Source organism: Lycium barbarum, chromosome 6 (assembly GCF_019175385.1).
Source record: "Lycium barbarum isolate Lr01 chromosome 6, ASM1917538v2, whole genome shotgun sequence".
In the NCBI taxonomy this organism is placed as follows: Eukaryota; Viridiplantae; Streptophyta; class Magnoliopsida; order Solanales; family Solanaceae; genus Lycium; species Lycium barbarum.
The window spans coordinates 94,304,835-94,325,657 of record NC_083342.1 but is presented as its reverse complement, the minus strand read 5'-3'; the positions used below and the strand labels follow the sequence as shown (position 1 = coordinate 94,325,657).

The 20,823-nt window shown below is 39.8% G+C and overlaps 1 protein-coding gene across 3 annotated transcripts in view; it reads left to right on the top strand.

Moving 5' to 3' along the window:
• Positions 1-18,940, top strand: part of LOC132644873 (protein LNK2) — a 29,844-nt gene extending 10,904 nt beyond the window's left edge. Inside the window, exons 2-9 of one of the 3 annotated variants that reach the window (XM_060361522.1) lie at positions 3,788-3,887; positions 4,266-4,626; positions 4,759-4,888; positions 7,233-7,539; positions 10,411-11,061; positions 11,146-11,291; positions 18,144-18,522; positions 18,616-18,940. In XM_060361522.1, coding sequence (XP_060217505.1) covers positions 3,834-3,887; positions 4,266-4,626; positions 4,759-4,888; positions 7,233-7,539; positions 10,411-11,061; positions 11,146-11,291; positions 18,144-18,492 — 1,998 coding nt within the window. In that variant the 5' untranslated portion in view covers positions 3,788-3,833 and the 3' untranslated portion in view covers positions 18,493-18,522; positions 18,616-18,940. Of the gene's footprint in view, positions 1-3,787; positions 3,888-4,265; positions 4,627-4,758; positions 4,889-7,232; positions 7,540-10,392; positions 11,062-11,145; positions 11,292-18,143; positions 18,523-18,615 lie in introns of all 3 variants that reach the window. The other 2 variants (XM_060361520.1, XM_060361523.1) reach the window with 2 other exon arrangements.
• Positions 18,941-20,823: the final 1,883 nt, after the last annotated feature.

The window sequence follows — 20,823 nt, the reverse complement described above, 5'->3', positions numbered from 1 at the left end:
TCGTCAATCATAGCCTTTCTTCATCCTGGATGAGAAAGTAAGACCTGTAGACTTAGGGATGGGAGAAAGAAAAAAGATGATATAGAGGCATAATGAAGTGATGACAGACGATGATTAACTTAAAAAGGTATAATGGTGATTAATTTTATGGGTGGATCGTATATCTTTTCGAAGTGCAATCAATTGACTAGGAGGAGACAAGTCTGCAGGAGGTGTGGGGTCTGGCACAGGACGCGAATCATTTGGGCTTGATGTTGGATGCAGACGAAGATGGCACTGCAATGGGAGCTGTAGAAGTAACCGTAGATTCCTAAAATATTGGTATAGTAAGACGTCAAAGATATAGGATGATTGGAAGACGAAGTAAAGCAAGGCCGAGAATTAAAAAATGTGACATCGATTGACATAAGGTACCAACAAAGATCAGGTGAGTAGCAATGATATCCCTTTTGAACTTGGGAAAAACCAAGAGACACATTTGAGAGCAGGAGGGGCTGATATATCTTTCCTAGGGGTTAAATTTATGAACAAAATATGTCCTCCCAAAGACACAAGGGGGAAGAGAGTATAAAAGTGACTGAGGAAATAATACGCAATAGGAAATCTAATTCTGAATGAAAGATGATGGCATCTGATTAATTAAATAGAAAGTCGTGAGAACTGCATCGTCCCAAAAACGCGGCGGAATGTGGAATTGAATGAGACGAGTGTGAGCAGTCTCAATGAGGTGCCTCTTCTTCCTGTCTGCTACCTCATTTGCTGAGGGGTGTATAAACGAGATGTCCGATGAATAATTCCTTGGAGAGTCATGAACTACTGAAATTAGGAGAATTAGTGTTTTTAGGTGTTATCACTACGAAAAGTATGAACAGAAACACCGAATTGATTTTGTATTTCAGCACAAAAACTCTTGAATATAAGAAAATAATTCAAAACGATCTTTCATTAAGAAAATCCAAGTACATCTAGAATAATTATAAGTGAGACTAACAAAATAACGAAATTCTAAGGTTGAACTGACTCTACTAGGACTCCAAATATCATAATGAATTAATAGAAAACAGACGCTGCAAGACTCTTGGCACTACGGAGAAAAGTAGTGCGAGTGTGGTTGCCAAGTTGACACGACTCACAATCTAATGTGGACAGATTAGACAAACCACACACCCATCTTTTTGTATCTTGAATAAACTCAAATGTCTCAAACGTTTGTGAATTAAGTCTGGAGGATCTGTAACTAGACATGCTGTGGATGAATAAGGAGCAGTAAGGTAGTAGAGGCCTTATGATTCATGTCCTGCACCAATCATTTGTCCTATGCTGTGGTCTTGCATTAACAAAATAATCATCGAGAAATATTATGACACAATTTAGGGCATGAGCCAAAGATTGACAGATGCAAGAGTAAAATGACAATCATGCACATAAAAAACAAAGTTTAGAGTGACAGAGGACAAAGGGATTAGCTTGTCCAACTCCTTTTGCTTTTGTTTGAATCCCATTAGCTAAAGTAACAACTGGAAGAGACCGTGAGTAAATAATATTTGACAAAAGTGACCTGTTACCAGGAATATGATCAGAAGCGTTGGAGTCCACGACTCACAGTCCAAGGGTATTAGACCGTGGAACACAAGCAACAGAATTACCAACAACGGAAGTATTAGGCTGAGGAACTGAGGCTACTTGTGGATATGTCTGCTTAATTGGTCGATATTGAAGGAACTCATATAATCCCCTTCAGATAAAGAAAACCCCGCTGATTACCTGCAGTTCAGCCTGAGCAACATAAGCATTCTTGGGTCGTCGTCCATGCAAAGAATAGCATACTTCATGAGTGTGTCCAAGCCTATTACGATAACTACACTTAGGTCGAGATGTTCCAAAATGATCTCCTCCTCGTCGATTCTCCGTAGACTAGGATGTTCGATTTTTTATCTTTCCATTAGGGGTTCTGAAGTAATCATAGGACTTGAATTTCCAACTACCACATTTTTAAAATTAAAAACATCAAATCTGGGAGACATGGTTGGATTGAAGAGAGGTTTAGGATGCAGCCCAAAGAGCAAATCTAAGAGAACAATAACAGAAATTGCAGGAAGAATTACTAGAAAGCACAAACGATCAAGAAACCTATTGGAAACAAATTGCAAAGTGGATCTGGAAGGGTTACACTCTTCAGATGCTTGAAACGACTTGGAAAGAGTCAAAACTCTGCCGAACAGTGAAGAATGCCGACAAAAATCAAGTGTAATGCTGGAAAATACTGTTCCAACAATTGAAAAATAACCAAACCGTTATGGGTCGATTTGGAGTCTCCAGGCGCACCCCAAGAACCAAGAATCAACTTCGAAAGTCATCATAATAGTCCTCACGTGCTCGGCGCGTGGCTTGCTCCCACTATAACCGGCGCGCGAGTGGGCGAGTGGGGAAGGTTGATTGGGTTCTGCTCATTGGAGGGTGGTGAACTTTGTGTTGGTGTTGGTTTTTGCACAACACTAACGAACACAGAGTTGACGAGACTATTTGACTTGACTGAGTTTTCCTCTCCGAATATTTCTTACAAATACTCTGATACCATGTGAGAAATAAAGGTATGGGAAAATGTTATTAAGATGCGTAAACCACATTAGTACGCTGAGCCCTATTTATAAAAAGTACATACACTTACTAAATAATAATATAGTGCAGAGAGAGAAGCTCCTACTTCTCTCAAGAAGCAAGAAAGCTGGATTTCCAGTCGTATAGACAGGCTCTCTAGTGGCCAGCCTTGTCCTTAGTGGGCCAGTGCAGAAGAGTCGACAATGGCTTCGAACCCACCTTCAGACTTTCGGGGAGCCACATCGAGACAAGAAAGGATTTTCTAAAGACTTGTTTTTTTGGGGGATTTGAGAACAAGGTTGGTTCTAAGGAGATGATTATTGTTTGGGCAGTTGAGGCATGGGGCGTGAACTTGGGCCTGAAAGTTTCTGCCTTGGGAGGTGACGCCTATGTCATCCGGTTCGCCGAGTGTTGGGTGAGGGCTCAAGATGGATGGAGGGTAGCTATCTCCTGCTAGAAAATGGTGTGAGAAATCTGGGTGTTATAATCAGAGAAGGAGAGGCGTCATGGCTGTGAACGTGGTTGGTCTGCCGGCACACCTTTGGTGTTTCGAGTTGTTTAAGTTGATTGGAGGTGCTTGTGGAGGCTTTGTCGATGTTATTTTGAGCCTGGCAGACCTTGGTAGGGCTTTTCTGTTTTGCTAGTATGCCTTTCCGATGGATGTGTGGGCACACCAGGCGAGATAGGATTAGGAATGAAGATATCCGGGATAAGGTTGGAGTAGCATCAGTGGAGGACAAGATGAGGGAAGCGAGGCTGAGATGATTTGAGCATGTGAGGAGGAGAGGCACAGATGCTCCAGTGCGGAGGTGTGAGAGGTTAGCTATGGATGGTTTCAGAAGAGGTCGGGGTAGGCCGAAAAAGTATTGGGGAGAGGTGCTGAGACAGGACATGGCGCAGGTTCAGCTTACCGAGGACATGACCCTAGATAGGAGGTTTTGGAGGACTCAGATTAGGGTAGAAGGCTAGTAGGTAGTCGTTGTTTCGATCTATAGTCTATTGCCCTTTGTTTCTTGCTACTATATGTGGTTTCTTGTTCTTCGATTATCTTATTTATCTGTGGTAGCTACTGTTCCCTTTTTTTTTCAGACTGCTTTATTGTGACTTATTCGCTTTCTTTAGTTTCATTTGCATTCTGCTTTGAACTGCTTGTGCTTATCTAACCTTTCTCGTTGTGATTTCTCTTGAGCCGAGGGTCTTTCGGAAACAGCCTTCCTGTCTTCCGAGATAGGGGTATGATCTGCGTACACTTTACCCTCCCCAGACCTCACATTGTGGGATTTCACTGGGTATGTTGTTGTTGCCTTTCCAGATTCTAAGATTTGATGGGATAATAAAATTCGTCTGTGAATTATAATCACATTAGTGTCACCTTTGCCTTCCCTTGATGATTAAGATAGTATTTGCTTCATATCTGATTGAAAGGACTAGTAGCAGGTGAGATAATGAAAATGGCGTAATACTCACTACTGTAGTGGTTTTTTTTTTTTTTTTTTGAAACTGGTAACTTGACTACTGTAGTGTTTTTCCTCTCCTCGTTTGCATCACTCACCTACACATATAAGTGTGCTGCTAATATGCATTTCTCTATGAATTTAGGTGCTCTACAATTTTAATTTAAGTCATTATCCATGCATTACTTCTGACATATTTCTCTCTTAAATCAGCTAACTGATATAATATGGGGCGAGACTGGTGAGAGCGATGACCACACAGTGCCATATCCTGATGGAAGTGAAGGGAAAGCTCCAGCTTATGGAGATAACATTAAGAAGGAATGGGACATGGAAGCTTCTAACATCAAGCCTACTGATCAGAAGAAACTTACAACTAAAGCGGATCTGAGTAATATTAAACAAGATCGCAGTTCCAAACGTGACACTGGTGGAGCTACTATCACAGCTGGATACAGGGTGGATTTGGGTGCTGACCTGTCATTGACCAATGCGACAAAGACTAATCAAGATTCCTTGGGTGCTGAGGCATCTAATAATCTGACAGAAGTTCCAAAACATGAACGTCTTAGAGGTGCTAATGCTAATGTTTCCAGCCTTCTGCAGGATATAAACCTGCAGTCATAGTTAAAAATTGGACTTATTGCTTATCAAAAAAAGAAACAAAAGTTACAAGTTGGATTCAATTGTTTATCTTTGTGATCAGATGAGAGAAATCGGCTTGGTGATGATTCTCGAGTTTTTCACCATCAGAATGAGGAACTGGAGCAAGGTGATTTTATTGATTATGGATGGGCTAACATTGGAAGTTTTGATGACCTTGATAAGATATTTAGGTAATACAGACATCAGTTTTCTCTATCTGTTTTTTCTGACTTGTGTATCGCTTGAAATATAGTCTTGAATATGTTGTACACACTTTGACACACTGTTTTTTTGGCATCGGGGGGGGGGGGGGGGGGGGGCGCTTTTTTTTGACAGGCGACATGGAAAATTTTGCTTATGAACTGCAAAGTTATTTGATGAAAATAATGTTTTATTGATATAATAGGGATATTCAGCAAGATCTATACAAAAATAGAGAAACTTATACAAAAGCACAAGCTGTAGGGAATTATAAAAAGGTAATCCAATATGTCCGTCCCTCTAAATTGCATTTAGTTACTCTCGGGAACTCACTAACATGCAATTGGGCTCTGGGTAAAACAGCTAATTGGGAAATCACTTAACGTACTACTGGCACTGAGAAAAAGAGCAGTCCTGATGCTGATCCTGTGGTGCATTGGGACTGAAAAATGTAATACTGTACTTGGGTCTTGGGCTTGAGGGGTTGTGGTAGCTAAAGGATGGGTAGTGATTTGAGGCATATAGAAGCAAAAGTAGAAGTGAATGATGGGTGTTCTCCAGCATGTTGGACATTCACGTTAATGTACTTGGAAAGATGAAGTAATGGGCCTTGGACTTCTCCCTAGAATCCCGTTGGAACCCTAAAGGTTAGGTTATATAAAGCATCATAGGATTACAAAAGCTTCAAGAAAATCTACAGCAGTCAAATCATGATCTAGAAATCTGCCTGACTTCCTAGGATTGTAATTCAATAATTAGAAGACGTAACAAAAATCCATCAACTATGACAGTAAGTTTAGCATTTCTGCGGCTTCGAGCTTTCTGATGACCAATTCCTTGTGCCGAACCTGCCAAAAGTTTCTACAATTGGTTAGTGTTTTGCAAGAGTTGATAAATGCAAAAGCGGAATAACAGGGCCACACTTCAATTTATGCCATAATCGAAAGAAAGGGCGGAGAAACTACATAGCCATTGTATTTGCAATGAGAATTTAAACCTTGACAGTGAAATTTCTGCAACTCAAGCTGAAATGATGCAAGAAAAACAAAATGAATTGAAGAAATTGGCTGCCTTTGAAATAGGAGTGTTTGGAGTTGAAGTTGAAAAAAGTTGAAGTTTGGACCTGAATTTCACTTGGAAAAAAAGTTGAAGTTCTGTGAGTTGAAACCATTATTTCACTTGAAAAACTCCTCAAACCAGTTTTTCAACTTCAAATTCTCTATTTCAAGTTGAAGTTGAAATAATGGACTAAATTGTAAAACAACATTGATTTGCAAATAATATTTCAAGTTAAAGTTGAAATAATGAAATAATATGCGTGACAAACGGCACGGTAGTGCAGTGGCACTCGTTCACTTTTCAAGATCAGGAATTTTTTGCATTAGCTGTATCGATGTTTTCTTGATGTTTGGTGTCTTGGTTTTCACCTTTTAATTGGGCTTTAGTGTCTTTTTTATTATACTAGTGTTCAGTGTGATACTACTAAGCACATGATCATAGGCCTTTTTGAGGTCTAATTCATATAGGACGCCTGAATCTCCTTCCTCTCTAGTCTCTTCTAGTGTTCGCTTCATTTGCTACTTGAAGCATGCTTGGTTCCGTTCATCCTCAGAAAAATAATTCAAATATGATACTATTTCATCTAAGACTTTTTTTTAGTCTATTTGAGAGTAGTTAAATTGTAAGTGCACTCTGCTTGGCTAATAGCTTCCTTAAATTTGAGCTCTCTTAGGAATGAGCGCAATGAAGGTTGCGCCAACGCTCTTTTTAAACTACCTCGACTGCTAAATGATGCCATTGTCTCCCTCACCACAGTCCATTGTTGTTGGAAAAAAAACTAATGTGAAGCATCCGATCGTGATGCTTTGTTCCCCCCTCACCCTTCATAGCTTCCTTCTTCGGGCTCCAATTTCTCCCTCTCCTCCCTTATTTGACTAAACCTTGCTCACCCAAGATTGATCATTTCTCCCTTTCTTTATACAATTGGGAAAAAACCTACTATTGTCTCCTTTTCCCCTTCGTATCGCTCCTATATGATTTCACCCACTTCGATGGTCTCCAATTATTTTTTTGCATTAACTGTACTTTGTGTGTGCTAGATAGAAATACATCTTAATTATTGTGTTATGCAGTATACAGTAGCAAAGTATGCTAGATAGGAATATATCTTAAAATATTGTCTGTTGTGCAGTATACCGTAATTCCATATATACATATATATTTTTGATGTAAATTAGATCGTCCCTGATTGTTGTAATGCCATAGTTTATGTAATTTAGATCATCCCTAATCGTATTCATCCGGATCAATTTCCTCACAAGAGACATTTTGCAGCAACAACGATCCAATATTTGGAGATACAAGCCTTCCTAACACGCTCGATCTATGGTCATCTTGTAAAGATGTTACAAGCAGCCCAGATAGGTCTGTTCCCGTGTCTATTGACTCTCCGAGTTTGACACTAGGATCTCCGAGTAGCCCATCAGAAAGATTAGAAATTAAAGCAGAATACAGGCTAGACCAGGAGAAGTCCTCCACTGTTGATGAAGAGAATGCTAATGATATCACATCTGATGTGCATCTATGCACTGATGCTAGGGACCATGATGGAGGCAAAAGTATGCGTTTACCGAAGGAAAAGGTAATGATACTGGATCTAAACTATCTCAAACCAATAGTATTTTTCTTCAGTATGTAAGTGATGGTATTTCCTTTTCAAGCTTGGGGCATTTATGTTTCTTAAAGCAAAAAGGATACATGCTGTAGCTTGAATAGAGAGCTTCAGAAAAGGGGGGATAGGGTCTACCATTTAATTTGCCATTAATTCTTGAACTATCACAGTCCCTGCTAGATCTTCTAGCAAGGTATCTTTTTAATGTTCCCTTGTTCACCAGTGAGAATTATTCCACAATGACTCACTTATTACATAGGGATGATCTTTCATTTTCACCCTTCTGCTCCTTGTTGGTTAAGTAATATCAAGGTAATACGAAAAGAAAAAAAAAATAGACACGAAACTGAATTGAGGCCTTCAAAGAGGATTTAGGCAAGAGACATGCCCGATAATTTGTTTGGTTCATGGTGCTAGTTAATTGATTGGTATTTGTTCTGAGGAAGTAAAGAAGCTTCTACCTAAGCCGGACCAAAGCCTAACATCACATATACAACAACAACTACTATGCCTCAGTCCCTAACATCACATATACAACAAGTACTGTGCCTCAGTCCCTATAATATAAATTAAAGAGAGAAGAGTCTGTAGGAGAGATGTCATTGTCACTTGTAATATTACGTCATCCCCCTCTTGCTGCCAACAGTTCCCCCTCATTTGACATCCCGTTATCTTTGGAAATTATACTGATAAGAAAAAAGAGGGTCCCAATTCTTTTTGTGTACTTGCAGCTTTTGAGCTACAATATCCTGTTGGTCATGCTTAACTGATTTCCTCATTCAGTTTTTATCAGACATCAAAATAAAGTTTCATTTATCGAGTTCTTCCATTCCCAGTTAAGACGGAGGAGTTTGGAAAAAAATAGAATCTCTAGTTTTCCGTAGAATTGGCAAAAGTACTTCACATAGCTGGTGAAATCATCTTTTTAGTTTCTTCAGATCTTTAAATAGCTTTTAGTAAGAGAAGGTATGAAACGCAAATTAAGAGTTTCATGGATAAAATAGCTCCGTGATGTTAACCTTATTATTCTGCAAAAAACAATTAAGACATCTTTCCGGAAGAAAAGACCGTTATCAACTTTGTGATAATTATGACCACATATATTTAAAGACAATGCTGCACATAGCCCTCTCTCTCACCTGCCGTTTTTATTTTTCCTTCCTTTGTTTACTAAAAATCTGTAGAAAATTTGGTTCCTCCAATAAATAATTTGGTATATTATTTCTGATCTTTTGTTAATTAATGCATAGCATGTGTCCAACTTTTTAAAATTATAACATAAATGGAAAAGAGAATACGTGTAGTGGATCAAGCGTGTTACAAAGACACAGTTGTACTTAAGCTTTCAGGAATAATGAGAGCTTCCCAATGCAGTTGATTTGTACTTCCTCCTTTTTCCTTTATCTATATTAGGAGGTAGGATTTTCAAATGCTCTAGAAACTCTTTTTTTTATAAGGTAAATTGTTTTATTAATAGTTTTTTGAGAGACATGGCCAATGAGGATGCATATAGCTGACTCCAACTTGTTTAGGATTGAGGTGTAGTTGTTGTTGTGGAAAATCTCCTGTATACAAGCAGTATATGAGAAAGTAGAGAATCTACATAATATATCCTTTACGAGTGACTCCCGATCTTCTATATATACTGGAACCTCGTTGGTGCACCAAAAAAGAAACTAGCAGTGAGAGGTTATTCCTCAAAGTGTACATAAGTAATTCTCTATCACATCAAAAGTTCTCCTATTTCTTTCCTTCCACAAGGACCCACATAAGTACTAGTCGTGCAACATTCTAGGCTCTTCGACCTCTCTTCCTTTTTCTTGATTTGCAAGCTTTATCACAATTTTTCTTCATCTTTCTCATAAGTACTAGTCGTGCAACATTCTAGGCTCTTCGACCTCTCTTCCTTTTTCTTGATTTGCAAGCTTTATCACAATTTTTCTTCATCTTTCTTTCCTGAGGTAGCGGGCATTGTGAATTTTAAAAGTAAATCAAATTGCTTCAAGTGGTGCTTCACGTTCAAATGTTCAGGTGAAGATATGGACCACCTCTTCCTACATTGTCAAGTGGGAACTCCCTTGTGATGTGATTTTTTGAAATGGTTCGGGATGCAATGGTCGAGGGGCAAGGCGGATACAGTGAAGAAGACACTATCCAGCTGAAAATTCAAAAGAAGGAAGAGAAGTCGAAGAGCTTGGGAGGTTGCCCCACTAGTACTCATGTGGATCCTGCAGAAGGAAAGGAATAAAAGAGCTTTTGATGGGGTAGAGTACGACCATGTACATTTAAGGAATAGCCTCTCGTTTCTAATTTCTTTTTTTGTGAATTCATGAGGTTCCAGTGGGTGTAGAAGATCGGGTGTTGTTCATTGAGAATCATATTACGTTATAGATTCTCTACCTTTTGGTATAGTGCTTGTGTATTGGAGATTTTTCCATTATTAATAAAATTATTTACCTTAAAAATTAATATTTCGGCATATTTCTTATACAATGAATAGTTTGCTGCTGACAAATCTTGGACATAATTTAAATCCAAAGGAAAATCTACTAAAACTTATTTTGCCTTGGTGAAGTTGTGGAAGTATCTTGGACATAATTTAAATGATTCACATTGGCTTCACTTTGTAAAACATGAAGTAATCACGCACAACTCTACTTATATTGACATGGATTGTGATCCCTCAAAGAAGGGAAAGGTGGACAAAGAAAAATACCTCCCTCTGCACTTGCATGTGAAAATAAATTTGAGATTCTGATTTGAGCGGGTGTGATATAATTATTTGTGTTCATTTAATTTTTGAACATCAAATTGTTGCTCTAGTTGTTTTCGTGTGTACAGGGAAATAACCGGGAAAGAATATTGAAAGGTCGACTTAAATTAGAACAAGAAGGTGAATTTGCTCAGTTGCAGGAATTATGTGGATCCTTGTCTCCTCACCTGAACAAGTTTGGCATGCCATCTGTAACGAATCAACCTTGTCCTGCTTTAGAGCTCAGTCAACAAAGTCTGCTTCAAGGACCAGAATGTTTGCAGCACAAACATTTTCCAGGTCCTCTTTTTGCTTCTTCTATTTATGGGGATACGGGTAATTATTGTTCTCCCATGCCTGTCTGGTCACCGTTCCATTCTGGGCAAGCAAGCCATCAGCATGTCCTGTCAAGTTATAAATCTTCCCCAGGCAATTCAAGTCATTTCAGCAAGTCTCAAGATGCTTCATCAAAACCTTTGATGATGACACCTCAAGAAAAAATTGAAAAACTAAGAAGGCGACAGCAATTGAGAGCCATGCTTGCCATTCAGAAACAGCAGCGGCAGTTTAGCTGTCAACCAAAGGAAGGAGGATCTGTTGAAGAGAATATGAGCTGCATCCCTTCTGTTGACCCGAGCTCACCTTTAGAACAGGGTGAATCCAACACAGTTTGTTTGGCAGTTGAAGATCCCTCAGTGGAAGACGCGGCACTCTACCTTCTTCAGGATGTTATCTCAAAGGTTTGTCCTCGCACTACCTCCAAGTAAGTATCATGGTATTATTTCTTCACAGAAACTTAATGGCCAATGAATGGTTCCTTTCAGTTGGACCTCAAAATAAGACTTTGTATCAGAGACAGCTTGTTCCGACTGGCTCAAAGTGCTACACTGAGGCAATGTGGCAATGATAGTTGCAGCAGCAGGAAGGGTGGAAGAGAAGTCAGCAAGGAAGAAATGAACACCAATAGCAGGTTTGTACCCAAGTACTCAAAACTGAAATATGGTTCTTGTTCACTGGAAGCAATCTAGCAAGTCTCATTCCAGTAGCTCTCTGTTTTTGAAAAGACGAGCCTGCACGTACAAAACATTCATAATATGACCTGCATCACAAAAATCTTCTATTGAAATCATATATGTTCCAAGCCATGAGATTGGGAAAGGAGTGCATAGATATGTGTGATGACCCACCATGTCATCATGCCACCTAGGTGCCACTTGGTACACATATTTGCCATGTGGTATGCTTACATAAGAGGAAGAGATATTATGGAAGATTCTAGAGACATGGAGATTTCCTTTGGAAGATCCTAGAATTCCATGGATTTGCATGGAAGGTCCTTCGAACACTCTAATTGTGTAGAGATTTCTAGAATAGGGACTTATGTTGTAAATATGAGCCCTTAGTGAGATGTATAAATAGGAGGGCCATTCATTTGTAAAACCCATCAAGTAAAAATCAATTAAGTCTTCTCTAATACAAAAGCTTCCTTTAGCAAATTTCTCGTCTTCCTTAATTCCATTTGAGTTGTCAAGCGCCGCAGGTGCGCTTAGTTGAAGACTAAGGACGTGACAACGTGGTATCAGAGCGAAGGTTGCGACTAAGGGAATGACAAACGACGGAGAAATCAATGCTGCTAAAACCCAAGCCAATGTCACCTAGGATGCCGTTGGCAAGAAAGACCATAACAAAAAGAGGAACGCCGCCAACAAGATCCAGGAGGTGCCGCCAGAGGTTGTGCCAAATGAAGGGCTTGCATCCCAAGAGCCATCTAGCATTGAGGCGAGCGATGATGACGTGGGGGTCCGGTCCGAGGATGTCTCGCTCGGTAAAGAGTGGGTTGTGAAGGTTAATGTGGGGATGGATGCCATCGACATCTTTGGCCAACATTTAGGGAAGGTGGAAGACACCCTTAGCGTTTTTGTGGGGCACACTCTTGAAGAGATTGAAAACATCTGAAATGAATTGAAAGGGCGTACGTAGGCCGAGATTGTGGTAAGGAAAACCATCACTTCCTTAGTGAGAGTCATGGAGGCGTTGAGTACTATCGATGCCATGAAGGCAAAGATGGAGGCACTCGAGGAGCAGGTCAACGCTGGCGTGACTGCGGCAACCATCAATGTTGTTGTGACGAGGGAGGATAAGATCGAGGCTCCCAAGCCACGAGTGTTCAAAGGTGTTCGTGATGCACAAGAAGTGGAGAACTTTCTTTGGCACCTGGAGAACTATTTCAGGCATGGAAAAGTGAGGGACGATGAAGCCAACATCAACACCGCTGTGTTGTACCTATTAGAAACTGCCATGCTATGGTGGAGGAGGAAGGTAATCGATGTTGAGAGAGGTCTATGCGCCATTAGCACGTGGGATCAGTTCAAGATCGAGTTCAAGTGGAAATTCTACCCAAATAATGTTTTGTACGAGGCAAGGTGCAAACTTAGGGAGTTGAAGCAAACAGAGAGCATACATGACTATGTTAAGGAGTTCACCACCCTTATATTTCAAATCCCCAACCTCACTAGCAATGACTTGTTTGCCTTCATAGACGGGTTGCAAAATTGGGCTAAGCAGGAGTTGTAATGCCGTCAAGTCGCAGACATAGGCTAAGCCATAGTGGAGGCCGAGTCTTTGATGGACTTCAAGCATGACAAAGGCCAAGGCAATCAGTCAAGGGGTAACAATGCCAAAGGTAAGGGAAATCGTCGCGAGAGCAAGGAGTTGCAACAACAATACTCCAAGATTCAAAATACCAACAAGTTTGATGGCAAAAAGTCAACTGGTCGTCAGGGCTGTGCCGAAAAGAAGGCGCAAATCGAGAAGAAGGGATGCTACATATGCGGAAGGCCGCACAACTTCAGAAATTGTCCCGACCTAAGGAGCCTCAGTGTTATGGTGCATGAAAAGAAGAGCAGACGCAAGGACAAAGTTCGGGAACTACACGATTGGGGACGATCAGACTATGTGGAGCTGTCACGAAGCAAGATAGCCAAACCACCGAGAATAGCAACCAATGTGTGGTCCTCACCATCAACAATAAGCCCACTCGTGCACCGGTGGACATTGGGGCGACTCATAATTTTGTGATCGAGGCTGCAGCGAGGAGACTAGAGTTGAAGCTCGCTCCAACTAACTCCCTCGTCAAGACCATGAATGCCGAGGCACAAAATGCTCGTGGTGTAGCTAATGGTGTTGGTGTCAAATTGGGCAATTGGAAAGATACGACAAACTTTACCGCCACTTCTATGGATATCTTTGACATTGTTCTGGGGCAAGAGTTGTTTAGAAATTGCCACGCGATGATCGACCCCTACCTACAACGTCTATTGGTCTTGGAGCGAGGAGCTTGCCTACGGTGACTATGTGAAAGGGACAGGGCTAAGCACAACTTTTAGCTATGCAACTTATCAAGGGACTCAAGAAAGGGGAGCTAACTTTCATGGCAACCATTGCATGTTTGGAGTAATATAATGGGATGTTAGAGACACTGCCGCCTTGGATAGATAATTCGCTCGAAGAGAACAAAGATGTTATGCCTGACAAGCTACCTAAACACTTGCCTCTTAAGCGTGAGGTGGATCACAAAGATTGAGTTGGAGTATAAGTCAGGCAAGGGTAATGTTGTGGCCGATGTTCTGAGCCGGAAGGATGAGCTTGCTGCCATCATTCAGCAAGTTGTGACATCCGAGAGGTTATAAAAGAAGGCACGTAACATGATCCAGCAGACAAACAACTTATGGAGTTAGCCACCCGAGGAAAGACGAGGTGTTTTTGGGTGGAAGATGGGCTATTGCTTACCGCAGGTCGACAGGTCTACGTGCCAAAGTTTGGAGATATTAGGCGGCGTATTATGAGGAAAGCCATGAAGCCTTGTGGGCCGGTCATATAGGCCAAAGTCACACTAGGGCCTTGGTTGAGTCGGTCTACTATTGGTCATGCATGCGAGAGGGCATAGAGTATTATGTGTAGACTTGTCTTGTGTGCCAACAAGACAAGGTTTAGCAGAGGCAATCACCAGAGGAGGTCACATGAGAACGATACTATTTGTGGAAATTTAAAGACAAGATCCAAGAGTTTATGCAGCAGCAATGTGCCTCGGTCGTCGCAACATCACGTGGGGGACAAACATCAGGTAGGGGAGAGTGTGATGACCCACCATGTCATCATACCACCTCGGTGCCACTTGGCACACATATTTGTCATGTGGAATGCTTACATAAGAGGAAGACTAGATATTATGGGAAGATTCTAGAGACATGGAGATTTCCCTTGAAAGACCCTAAAATTCCATGGATTTGCATGAAAGGTCCTTGGAACACTCTAGTTGTGTAGAGATTTCTAGAATAGGGACTTATGTTGTAAATATGAGGGACTTGTACACAATTTATATTTGCACTTTATCCCTTAGTGAGATGTATAAATAGGAGGGTCATTCATTTGTAAAACCCATCAAATAAAAATCAATCAAGTCTTCTCTAATACAAAATCTTCTTTTAACAAATTTCTTGTCGTTCTTAATTCCATTCTCTTAGCAATCTTGAGTGTAGTAATCTAGGTTGACTTGGCATAGCAAGATCGTGAGCAAGTTGTGCAAAAACATGAGCGAGTTGTCAAGTGCCGCACGTGCGCTTAGCGGAAGACTAAGGACGTGACACATGTCTGTTTAAGGAGTATCTGTAATAATGATATGTTAAAAGGCCAATCTTCCTTAGATTACAGTTGTAAGAAATGGATTTGGAGCCTAGCTCAACCCCAAAGCTAGGTGATGAGGGCCCAAGTCCATATAAGGAGATCATGCACCCTTTAACCCACTGATGTGGGACTCTTAACACCCCGCCTCACGCCTTGGGCTAGACATCTGGTGCATGGGCAGTTTTTTAATATGAGGGCCCAACATCGGAAACTTAAGCGGGCCTAGCTCTGATACCATGTAAAAAATGGATCTTGGGCTTAAAGGGAGGAGGATTGCCCAAGCCATATAAAGAGAACAAATATCCATCCCACAACTGATGTGAGAGAATCAACATCCCCCTCGGGTTGGACATCTGAGCGTGGACAATATATGATGGGGCTTAAGGTGTATTTCTTTATCAACAGTAATATCATATGTTAAAGGTCTATTTCTTATATGGTCTCGGGCAATCCTCCCTCATGAGCTGGCTTCTAGGGTTGAGTTAGGCCAAAGGTCTATTTCTTATCAACAGTAATATCATATGTCACTTTTACTTGAGGATTTTTGACTTGTACACCTATAGTGTTAAATCCCAAGTTTGTGTTAAATCATCATAGATTAACTTACTATATTGACTGAAAAACTAAAATGGGACCTAGTAGGGGAAGGATAAATTAGTTTCCCAACCAGCATATTGATTTCTCCCCTTGTCTATTCTCTTTAGACCCTAGATTGGTGGTCGACCCTATATTTGTGGTTGAATACATTAAAGTTTTAGCATGCTTGCAGCCAAGAAATCCTATTTCTTTTAACAGGTCTCAAACAGTGCTTCCATTAAGAGAAATAAATTCCATGTCTTGATCGAACCACTCCATTCCTAGAAATTACTTCGAGATGAATTTTGACTCTCAATAATTGAAATAGAACTGATAGGATTGGAATTAGATGTGGTTAGAGCTTTGTCTGGGCATGGATCAACCATCTATATTTACGGTAAGTATTCTGGACTGACTCATCATTGGTTACAGGATCATATTCCTGTGTGAACTTGCTCTCCTCGTAAGTAGTAGTTTTAAAATAATGCTCCCTCTATTCCATCTTATGTTGGCACAGATCATAGTCCTGTTGAATTTGCTCTACTCATAAGTAGTAGTTTTAAAATAATACTCCCTCTGTCCCATTTTATGTGGCACAGATCATTGTCCCGTGTGACAGTTACCAGTTTCAAAAAAGATCATAGTCCCGTGTGAATTTTCTCTATTCGTAAGTAGTAGTTTTGAAATAATACTCCCTCTGTCCATTTTTTGTGGCACACTTGCCTTTTTAGTTTGTCCCAAGAAGAATGACACATTTCCATAGTTAGAAACAATTTAACTTCTCATTTCACCCTTAGTGAGATGATTTATAGATTATAGCCATACGAATTCTTATGATTTATTTTAAGCCACAAGTTTCAAATATCTTTCTTTCTTAAACTCCATGCACAATCGAACAATGCCACATAAATTGAGACGGAAGGAGTAGCGACTTTGTTCGAAAAAGTAACATTCATAGAGTTACAATATTTGTCTGTTGTTGGAGAACAGTACCTATACCCTGTTTGATGTGGTAAATACCGGACAAATGTGCACTTAATTGCTCTATGATAAGTTTTCCCTATATATGTCGATGAACATGGACAAACGAATGCAACCAAACTTTGAAAGGATAATGCTACATGTGAATTTGGTATTGGCAGAGACCCGAGGGTTGGACAGAGTGTTTGGACGTTCAGGGCCCTGAACATTCCTATTAATCAAATATGTTGCTGGGAAGAATAGCTTCCCTCCAGAAAAAATTGCGTGTAGGAACAGACCGTTAGGTCAATTTTGGGTGTACATATATTTACAATTCAACAACAACAACATACCCAGTGAAATCCCACAATGTGGGGTCTGCGGAGGGTAAAGTGTACGCAGACCTTACCCCTATCTCGGAAGATGGGGAGGTTGTTTCCGAAAGACCCTCGACTCAAGAGAAAACATGATGAGTAAAGGTCAGATAAGCACAAATAGCTCAAAGCAATATGAAAATGCATCAAATTTGATGAAATATATTATACTATTTGTAAAGGTTAATTAAACATCAAATCCATGTGCATTGCTGCATACTTCCTTGCTCGTCCTTGTTTAAGCGTAAAAAGATATGCCCAGTTTAGTAGTTATTTTATTCATATTTAGAAAGTATTCTCTCGATCTAAGTAATATTAAATACATAATTCTATATTCAAACTAAAGCTGAAGTTAAGTTTGTGTGCTGCAGTATTGAATAAGAAATGGGAAAGTATAACATCTAATTGACTTAGTACCACCAAATTAAAGTAGCAAAGATGAAGGAACTACTGGTATGACTTCCACTTATCATTGAATTTTATGCAATACAAATGTTTCTTTCATCAAACAGCTTCATAATTTGGCAATTGTTGCAAAGATGCATTATCTGCTTAATCTCTGCTTTTGTAGTTCTACGGTTTGATGCATGATGTGCGAAAGACTGCATTCTTTTTCTTCACAAAGTTCTCTTCCAGCATTTGTAAGTTCATTGTTAAAATTGCCCTTTGCCGCTAGCAGCCTCTCTAGTTCAGGGCTGATTCCTCAGCATCTATCCAAAGTTGTACTTGAACTTATTTAAATCTTTCAGCTCAAATCCGTAGTTAGCCAAAGGCATGTGTATGTACCCCTTACAGGAACAAAGATCCTACCAATTTCCATTTTCTGGTCTCATGTTTGCCAGTGCGGTCTTGTTTAATACAGCTTCTATATGAAATCAGTAGAATTATTCTTTACTTCAGTACTTTATTGAATAATCAGTTTCCAAAAGAACCCATTCAGTGAGGAACTAATCTTCGTGGGAATGAATTTACAAGAATGTGAATTAGAGCTATGTCCTAGCAACAACTTATAGCCACATGCATTGTAGAACTGACCTCAGCTTTGTAATTTATCCCATACTTTGATTACTCTCCTTTATGTAAGCTTTGAATTTACTTTTAATTATGAGCGTGGATAGGTGTGACATTGCAGCACTAGTTTCCTTCTTTCGTATTATCTAAGGGAACAAAAGTCATTTCTTGGGCTTTGTGAGCATATTCATCATTTTTCTGTTTCCATGAATTGTCAGGCTACCCCATGTAGAGACTGAGACGAATCCAATAGACCGCACTGTAGCTCATCTGCTCTTCTATAATCCATCGGAGTTGCCCTCAAAACTTGCGGAATTTCCCAAGTCATCAATGTTTTCTGTGCTCAATTGTGAAAGAAAAGAAGTTGGTTTACCGAGCTTTCCAAGCAGATTTTTACAGCAGAATTCTGAAACTAATCCAACCACAGCTTACCAGGGACCAAAAGCTTCTGCCTCTCATAATGAAGTGGATATAATGAAAAGTAGCCCCTGCCTTAAGACTTTTGAGAATGCATCAAACAATGAGGGAGCAGATGGTAGTGTTACTGGGGTTGAAGCCGCCTTGTGAAACTACCTATTGTTAGATATGTATATAAGGGTAACCTCTTCTTCCTTTTATCTTATGATTGTCACACTTAATCCATGGTTGAACAAATTCACTACTAATGAGGATCCTCTCTTATTATGTCAGCCAACTGGACACTGTGCAATCATGTGTTACAAGATTTGACATTCTAGGAATCTATGTTGTGCACAGGAAGAAACCTCTTTTACACTGGTGCAACGCTTTCTATTTCCCTCCTGCAAGGATTGCTTTTTGTTGTACTGAAGGTTCTCAAATAGTGAACCTACATACTTCAACAGTTCGACTAAACAAGCCCCAATATTGTAATTTGACCATGCTAAACGTGTGCTTTATGTCTGTTGTTTGATAATACATTTCGCCTAAAGCCCAACGAAATGTTGCTGAATCTTTATTTTTATATTTTTTTATATTTCGCCTGCATTTACCCGAATGGTCTCTGTTGGTTAGTTTCCTTTGCATTATGTGACTGCATTTCTAGAACTCTAAATTGCTGCCAAGGAGTAATGTATTCTGTGGATCTTTTCTTCTCTTTATTTATGGTGAAGGTATTTTAATTAAAAATTGTCATCATTAATGTTGTTAATGCCATGACTTGATGGTGGTATTGAAATGCTTACCAGTGGCCATACATTGTCTTTGTAGTCGAGATTTGCAACTGTTGATCTTGAGTTACATGCAAAATAAACTACATCAATTGAAGCCAAGTACAATACTTTGAGCAGCTTGAAAATTTTGAATAGAGAAAACTTTCATGCAAATATTATTATGAACCATGGCGGACTAACCCAACCGGACACTTAAGCTACCTTGTTCGTGCTCCCGTCTATAAAAGAATAAAGAGTCTATCTTCTTCTTTCTTTTCAAATCAAGGTGGCGGGAGTTGATGGGTGCCCGAAGACCTTGATTTGCTTATTTGTCTAACACCAGCCTGTGCCAATGGATCACCATCTACGGAAATGCCATATAAGACCTCGACATCCTGCAATGTGATACATTCTCCAGTGCGCATATGAAAAGTATGCGTCTCTAGACGTCGTCTCTCGATAAGTGCAGTGATGATTCTTTCATCATAATGCACATCGTCTACCTCTAAAACTCCCCTAAATCCACATCTCTCAAAGTAATTAAGGATGTGGTGATGTAAAGGGTGCTGCCTCAGGTTATTCCAGAATTCAAAATTCGCACGGGGTATAGTTTAAAACGTGTCCTGTCCAGTCAACTTCCCATGCCACACAGTCTTGGATCGATGCTGCTCCTGAAGTATTAACACATCATACTCTTTTGGACCCGGATGTATAGTCACTGTGGGATGCTCCATAGCTTTAACATTGTGCACTTAGTTAATTTTTTTTATTTTGTTGATTCAAACAATACTAAAGCAAAAAGGACAATTCCCTTCATTAAATAAAAAAGGTAGCTTAAGTGTATTAGAATTTGAAAAGAAAGAAGAAGATAAAATCTTTCTTCTTTTATAGATGGGATGTAACACCTCGTACCTCCTAATTAAGTTACGTTCATGATTCGAGACTTAGAAATCAAGACGGGAAGTGTTGGAATTGAGAATTGGCCTTAAATCGTTAAAATGACGTTCTACGTCATTTGTACGAGGCGTACTTCACCAGAGAGAAAACAGAACCACTGAAATTTGACATTTTAGGTACGGACACTTTTAAGGCGTACAATTTGTACGAGCCGTACTTTTTACCACGTACCTCACAGACCAAAAATCATAGTTTCTAGAAATTGACTTATTATATACGTCCACAATGTACGGGACGTACAATAATGTACGGGACGTACATTGTGCTCATATTTCTTCCGCCTCAGTGAAATGTATAAATATGGGATTTCAGTTTTATTTCCCACTTCTCATATCCCAAAGCCCTAGCACGAAGTTCTTCTCTCCTTACCATTAGAACACATCAAGGTAAGTTTATTCAAATCATCCTAAAGTGAATTTCTCTAAAATCTCCCTAAGTAGGATTCGAACCTACAACCAATCGGTTAACAGTCGTATATTCATGAATATTAAATGAGAATTCATTGTTCCTAGCCTAGGGTTTTTAAGAATACCCATCTAAAGGATTCAAGGCTAAAGCTTTTGGAATTCTTCAAGTTCAGACCTTTACTACGAGTTTGGAGCATTACCAGGTATGTAGGGTTTCTATATACGTGTGGGAACATCATTGTTCTTCTCTACGCCATGGTATTCCATGATTATACAAAGTTTCACCAAAACTAGAGTTTTAGACATGTTCATGATAACCCTAAGTACATGTACCATACCATGTTTGCTTTAATAGTTCGTTATTG